The sequence below is a fragment of the Poecilia reticulata genome, linkage group LG12, assembly GCF_000633615.1.
Source record: "Poecilia reticulata strain Guanapo linkage group LG12, Guppy_female_1.0+MT, whole genome shotgun sequence".
Classification (NCBI taxonomy): Eukaryota; Metazoa; Chordata; class Actinopteri; order Cyprinodontiformes; family Poeciliidae; genus Poecilia; species Poecilia reticulata.
The window spans coordinates 24,958,836-24,966,617 of NC_024342.1; the positions used below are offsets into that span (position 1 = coordinate 24,958,836).

Below are 7,782 nucleotides of genomic sequence, written 5' to 3' on the forward strand. Positions count from 1 at the left end.
TATTTTTATTTTATCCAGAACTCCTGAAGAGGCTGTTTAGCTTCACCTGATTCAAATTTGCTAAAAAAAAAAGGAAATAAATTATTTAGCACCTTTTGCTGTGTAGTTTTTAATCTGTAATTGTAATTTTTTCTTTCAGTCTGATTAGTCGTCATATTATTTGGTTACTAAGACGAACTMAACGATGAGTCGCTGCTCATCGGAGCCACGTTGCTCCCCAGGTGTTCCCACCTGAATGAGCTGCTCTCCAGCCAGGCTCTGATCTTGTTCCCTCTAATCTGTTGACCTCTGCTCTGCAGCCGCGCTCTAAACTGGACTCTCCTCTAATCTGGACGAGAACATCGGCTAATGCCGTTGCATAACGGTTCATCTCCAACCGAGCCTCCGGGGAATGAAGCGCCTCGTTTCCTCCCACCTGACCTCAGTCATATCCCACATTCTGATGATTTAGAAACACAAAATGCTGACAGAACCARAAGCTTTTGCTTGTTTCGGTTTAAAAGTGGCGGGTCAGAGTTGAACTCACACAGGATTAGCGGTCATGGACACCATCTTGGCCGCCGTCCATTGCTGGAGGGATGAAGAGGCGTGGCCTGTGGCGTCGTCTCCTCCTCCTCACCTGTCTGCCGTGTGTTGGGTCGACAGTCTCGGCTCTCTGTTGGAGAGGAAACAGGTTGAGGCSGTGWTGCTCTGACCTCAGCATGTGAGAAGRTTCTGGTTCTCTGGGTCCGTCTGGACCGGACTGTTTGGAGAGGACTCCGTCCACGGCCATGTTCTGAAGAAGACGGGCGGTTTGGACAGCTGGTGAGATCTTTACTTTTAACCTGGTTGTAAAAACTTGAAGCTTGTTTGGGATTATTAATGGATCTGAATCCAAAAATAATCACCAAACAAACTATATTCCTCTGTGGACGAGTGATGCTAATTAGCATCATACCTATTGTGTTATGAATACATCCTAGATGGTGTGTAAATACTCTCTTTATTGGTTGATAAATATGACTCATATTAGAAGTGCTTTGATACCATCTAGTGGTCGGAGTGTGAATTACATGTAATTACATAATAAACTTAGTAAATAATCTTAACCTTGAACTAGATTGTGCAATAAAATATATATTAAGGSTGATTAATGTCTTCTATATATGATGTATTAAAATAAACAACATGTGAACAAAGTTCCAAAAGTTATGTTTCTGGCTGTTTAGAAGAAAAACAAACAGAAATGCTGGGCGGTTTAAGACTTTTGCACGGCTCCAGGGCGGTTCTGAGTCCGTCGGYGTCTCTGTTTCGCAGCGATGCCTGGAAGCCAGTACCAGCTGACCCGCACCARRCTGAGCCACAGCCTGTACAGCCTGACGGACAGCTCGGACGGCGGCCATGAGGAGGAGCGGCCCGACGACGCGCTGCGCCTCACGCCGCTGCAGAAGCTGACGGCGGCCATGTGCAAAGACGAGAAGACCATCAAGGAGCTGATCATCGGCCGCAGGGTGGGCTTCTACAAGGTCAGAGGGGAGATCGGCTACGGGACTTTCTCCAGGGTCAAACTGGCGTTCCACGCCCTGACCAAAGGTACCATCAGAACCTCACCTGCTATCTGTCAAGTGTGGATATATTAGCAATTAGCAGTCGTCCATTAGCCTCTTGAATTTCGAGATGACTGTCATTTTTCAAGATGGCCGCCATTTTTAACCAATTATTAAAATGTTCCCAGTTTTAATATTTTGGATGAACTTTGTCTCAGTCTGTTTCTTTCTTCACAATCARTTTTTCTGAATTTGCTGCATATTATTACTTTTCAACTTTGGTAATAAGTTAAACATACCATGTGACAGTCGTCTTAATGGTTAGCATTAACTTCTGCTAACTTTTACGTGCGTAGCAGTTTAGTGTTAGCTTTCACAAAAACATTTTTTGTGGTTAGCATTAGCTTTTGCTAACTTTTTCATGTGTTTTGGAGTGTAGCGTTAAACTAGTTAGTGAAGCTAACTCTTTGGTTAGCTGTGTTCACCACTGGCGATAACTACTATGGACATAAATATGTTGTGCATTGCAACCATGGCAGCCATTTTGAAAAATGTCCACCAGCAAAAAGAAACAAGATCAAGAAAATATGATTATTATTGTTCAAAACATGATTATTGTTCAAAACATGATTATTGTTCAAAACATGATTGTTGTTCAAAACATGATTATTGTTCAAAACATGATTGTTGTTCAAAACATGATTATTGTTGTTCAAAACATGCATGTTATGAAACACATTCATGTATTTGACAATGTAAGAGCAAAAATTCTCAATGACAACCATGGTGGCCATTTTGAAAAATAACAAAAGATGAATAATATGGGTCCAATCATATGTCACTTGACACAAAATTATTCATCTAGGTGGTAAATATTGGCACCATTTCATTGATGACCATGGCGGCCATCTTGAATTTTTCMATTTTTATTAATTAATYTATCTGCTGCTCCACTCCTCGTGTCGTCCTGCAAACAGACAAAGTGGCTCTGAAGATCCTGGACCGGACGCGGCTGGACGTCCAGGCCCAGCGGCTGCTGTCCAGGGAGATCAGCAGCATGGAGTGCCTGCAGCACCCCAACGTGATCCGGCTGTACGAGGTGGTGGAGACGCCCAGCCGCCTCTTCCTGGTGCTGGAGTACGCCGGAGGAGGAGATCTGCACAACCGGATCTGCAGCGAGGGGAAGCTGTGCGACAACACCAGCAAGATCACCTTCGCCCAGATCCTCTCTGCCGTCAAGTACATGGTGGGCGATTCTTCAGAAACCTTTAGCTCCAACTGCTGTTTTTAGAAATATAGGAACCAATCAGTGGCTAACCCTGAACCGCTAATCATAAACAATAGTTCTGCTAATGCTAAAGTGCTAAATCAGTATGGTATTTATCGGATGCTAATGCTAAAGCTGAAAACAATAAAAACAACAGTAGAGTTACTCAATGTGACAGTTAGCTTCCTGCAGCTACATCAGCCAATCAGTTCTTGTCACATGACATAAAGAAAGCTAATGTCGCCCGTTTAGCTTCGGTAGCGCTACATACGAAACTTTATGTGTAGCAATTTAGCGTTAGCTTTTGATGATTTAGCACCTTAGTGCTAGCTCCTGCTAATATCTTTATGTGTTTAGCATTAGCCTTGCTAATGTTTAGTGTAGAAACTTACCGGACGCTAAGACTGTTGTTGAGTGAATTAGTGGTGAGTGAAGCTAACTCTTGAGCTGAGTCCCTCCACTGGCAGTAACCAAGTGGACATATATTCTCCATTGCAACCACGGCGGCCATTTTGAAAAATGTCCACCAGAAAACAGAAACACAAGATCAAGAAAATAGATGATTTTTATTGTTCAGAATATATAAGCTATGATTTGACATGAAACATGTTTATCTAATAGGCAGTTTTAGAGCAAACAGTTAAAACAGAAACATTATCGTTTATCATTTGGGTTTATGACTTGTTATCCTTCCAGTCCAACCCGTCTCCGTTTTTTCCTTTCAGCACAACTTGAACATCATCCACCGCGACCTGAAAGCGGAGAACGTTCTGTTCACCTCCGACGGCTGCGTCAAAGTCGCAGACTTCGGCTTCAGCACGCGCGTGGCGAGCCGCGGCAGCGCGCTGGACACNTTTTTCTGAATTTGCTGCATATTATTACTTTTCAACTTTGGTAATAAGTTAAACATACCATGTGACAGTCGTCTTAATGGTTAGCATTAACTTCTGCTAACTTTTACATGCGTAGCAGTTTAGTGTTAGCTTTCACAAAAACATTTTTTGTGGTTAGCATTAGCTTTTGCTAACTTTTTCATGTGTTTTGGAGTGTAGCGTTAAACTAGTTAGTGAAGCTAACTCTTTGGTTAGCTGTGTTCACCACTGGCGATAACTACTATGGACATAAATATGTTGTGCATTGCAACCATGGCAGCCATTTTGAAAAATGTCCACCAGCAAAAAGAAACAAGATCAAGAAAATATGATTATTATTGTTCAAAACATGATTATTGTTCAAAACATGATTATTGTTCAAAACATGATTGTTGTTCAAAACATGATTATTGTTCAAAACATGATTGTTGTTCAAAACATGATTATTGTTGTTCAAAACATGTATGTTATGAAACACATTCATGTATTTGACAATGTAAGAGCAAAAATTCTCAATGACAACCATGGTGGCCATTTTGAAAAATAACAAAAGATGAATAATATGGGTCCAATCATATGTCACTTGACACAAAATTATTCATCTAGGTGGTAAATATTGGCACCATTTCATTGATGACCATGGCGGCCATCTTGAATTTTTCMATTTTTATTAATTAATYTATCTGCTGCTCCACTCCTCGTGTCGTCCTGCAAACAGACAAAGTGGCTCTGAAGATCCTGGACCGGACGCGGCTGGACGTCCAGGCCCAGCGGCTGCTGTCCAGGGAGATCAGCAGCATGGAGTGCCTGCAGCACCCCAACGTGATCCGGCTGTACGAGGTGGTGGAGACGCCCAGCCGCCTCTTCCTGGTGCTGGAGTACGCCGGAGGAGGAGATCTGCACAACCGGATCTGCAGCGAGGGGAAGCTGTGCGACAACACCAGCAAGATCACCTTCGCCCAGATCCTCTCTGCCGTCAAGTACATGGTGGGCGATTCTTCAGAAACCTTTAGCTCCAACTGCTGTTTTTAGAAATATAGGAACCAATCAGTGGCTAACCCTGAACCGCTAATCATAAACAATAGTTCTGCTAATGCTAAAGTGCTAAATCAGTATGGTATTTATCGGATGCTAATGCTAAAGCTGAAAACAATAAAAACAACAGTAGAGTTACTCAATGTGACAGTTAGCTTCCTGCAGCTACATCAGCCAATCAGTTCTTGTCACATGACATAAAGAAAGCTAATGTCGCCCGTTTAGCTTCGGTAGCGCTACATACGAAACTTTATGTGTAGCAATTTAGCGTTAGCTTTTGATGATTTAGCACCTTAGTGCTAGCTCCTGCTAATATCTTTATGTGTTTAGCATTAGCCTTGCTAATGTTTAGTGTAGAAACTTACCGGACGCTAAGACTGTTGTTGAGTGAATTAGTGGTGAGTGAAGCTAACTCTTGAGCTGAGTCCCTCCACTGGCAGTAACCAAGTGGACATATATTCTCCATTGCAACCACGGCGGCCATTTTGAAAAATGTCCACCAGAAAACAGAAACACAAGATCAAGAAAATAGATGATTTTTATTGTTCAGAATATATAAGCTATGATTTGACATGAAACATGTTTATCTAATAGGCAGTTTTAGAGCAAACAGTTAAAACAGAAACATTATCGTTTATCATTTGGGTTTATGACTTGTTATCCTTCCAGTCCAACCCGTCTCCGTTTTTTCCTTTCAGCACAACTTGAACATCATCCACCGCGACCTGAAAGCGGAGAACGTTCTGTTCACCTCCGACGGCTGCGTCAAAGTCGCAGACTTCGGCTTCAGCACGCGCGTGGCGAGCCGCGGCAGCGCGCTGGACACRTTCTGCGGCTCGCCGCCGTACGCCGCCCCGGAGCTGTTCAGGGACGACAGCTACCTGGGCCCGCCGGTGGACGTCTGGGCCATGGGGGTCCTGCTGTTCTTCATGGTGACCGGCASCATGCCGTTCCGGGCCGACACCATGGGCAAGCTGCGGCGCTGCATCTTGGAGGCCAGCTACGCCATCCCGCCCTGGGTGCCGGGCCCCTGCCAGCGGCTCATCAGGGGCATCCTGAAGCCGGTCCCTGCCGAGCGCTACGCCATCGACCAGATGCTGGGCTGCGATTGGCTGCTGCCCGTGGAGTTCCCCTGGGCGCTGGTGCCGCCGGAGCCGCCCGGCCCGCTGCAGAGCCTGCTGGAGTCGGAGCGCGGGAACCCGGAGGACGAGGAGATGGAGGAGGAGGTGCGGAGCTCCCTGGAGGAGCTGGGCTTCACCGCCGAACACCTCCGCAACCACCAGCTGACGGACAGCCGCAGCCCCGTCACCGGCGTCTACCGCATCCTGCTGCACCGCGCGCAGAAGAGGTGGGGCTGCGACTCGCCGCCCGTGGTCCGCGGCATGGTGAGGGACCCCAAGAGGGAGGGGCTGCGGGCCTACAGGGGCCTCAGGCACACCTCCAAGTTCTGTGTGCTGTCATAACGGACCTYTACGGGTCGGTCTGTGGCCTAATCAAATCATTCCTAGATAACAAGAGCTTAGTCTTTAATTACAAACAAGCTGCTGCTGGCCACGCCCCCCAACTCAACGTTTACACCTGCACCTGAAAATGGCCGCAAACAGATCCACAATTATACAACAGAACACAAAATGAAAAGCAGAAGTGGAGCCTCCTGCACAGCCCATTGCATGGACCAATCATGTCTTTCTTTTCTTTTCTTTTTTTTTTTTTGATAAACTTTATTTGACTGAAAGTTTACAAAACAGCCAGGTACATTACTGCTCTGGAAGTTAATCAGAAAAAATAACTTATCGCAAGCTAAGTGCGCTAAATGCTAACATTAGCAAAATCACTAAACAAACATTAGCTCAATTGYTCAGTTCAACCAATTCTAAACTCTTTCTTGCGTATTGGTGGAACATCTAAATAAAAGTCTCTTCTTTGGACTTTTACATGTAACTTCCTGCAACGCCGCCTACTGGCCAATCAGAGTAAGTGCAGGAAAATCCTTCCTCCATCTTGATCAGGGTTCTGCCTTCTGCTCTCTTCTCTGAATTTATCAAATTAAACCAACTGGGCCTCTTGGTACATCTGAGCTCTCCAAGCTCCACTTGGGTTGCTAGGTAACAAGCGGAACTGGACTGGGGTTGCTAGGTAACGAACAGAGAAGTTACATTCAGGAGTTTTTTTTTTTTTAAATGGCTCCTTTTCCAGACACCAAGAAAAGTTTAATTTATTGCCAAAAAACGGCTGGGTGGTGTTGTTTTTTTTTTTAAATGCTCTGGTTTGTTTTGAGAAACATTTGAGACCCAAATGGAAGAACGAAAACGTTCAACGGTTCTTTCTCCTTTAACGRCTTAGATTCATGTTTTATACTCCTGAGTTCAGCGCTGGAAACTTTTCTGTCTTTATTTATGTGAAAGTGCCTGAAAAATGAGAAATAAAGTGAATGTGAGGTCAAAGGTGAAAGTTGAAATTTGAAGTGTTTCTTTTTCAAAASCATTTTGTTTGAATTTTATGACAATCCAACAAAAAAAAAGAAGTAAATTCAGAAATAGTTTTTCTAACTAATATATTCAAACTGACGCTGTGGACAGGAATCATCTCCAGTAGCAGTTRGTGTCGCAGCGAATCTCAAGATGCCTCTGACTAACAGCTCAATATCTGGACAGCAGAGACGTAGCATTTCCTGGATGACATCATCAGCTAACTGGCTTTGCTAATCCTGCTCCTTTGCTMTTGCTGCTCCTCTTTAAGAAAGTAGCAGCTCAGCTATTGATTGAGCTTTTAAAATGCTCAACCAGCTGTGAAGTTGTAAAAAACAATGCAATGCATTGTTGCCATGGTTACACATCATAAGTGGTCCATAATCCTCTCAAGAAAACATTTGCGTGAAAAGAAAAGACAAAAAACTTTGTTTCCGGAGTCGATTTGGAAGATGTCAAGCAATTWGTTTCTAGAAATAAACTTAGAAATTTGTGAGATTAATATGAAACTTTCTATTCATTTCCTGGAAAACGGAGTCTTTTTTTTCCCACTCATGGACCATTTCTTATGTTGTTTAATTTCAAAAGTTTATTTCTAGGGGGAAAAAAAAAAA

General features: G+C 43.8%; 1 protein-coding gene across 1 annotated transcript; it reads left to right on the plus strand.

The window, feature by feature from the left end:
• The first annotated feature begins 52 nt into the window (after positions 1–52).
• On the plus strand, positions 53–6,861 carry nim1kb (NIM1 serine/threonine protein kinase). Its single transcript, XM_008424736.2, has 4 exons — positions 53–804; positions 1,297–1,572; positions 2,504–2,772; positions 5,399–6,861. Exons 2-4 carry the CDS (start codon positions 1,299–1,301, stop codon positions 6,161–6,163), a joined length of 1,308 nt encoding a protein of 435 aa, XP_008422958.1. The 5' UTR covers positions 53–804; positions 1,297–1,298; the 3' UTR covers positions 6,164–6,861.
• Positions 6,862–7,782: the final 921 nt, after the last annotated feature.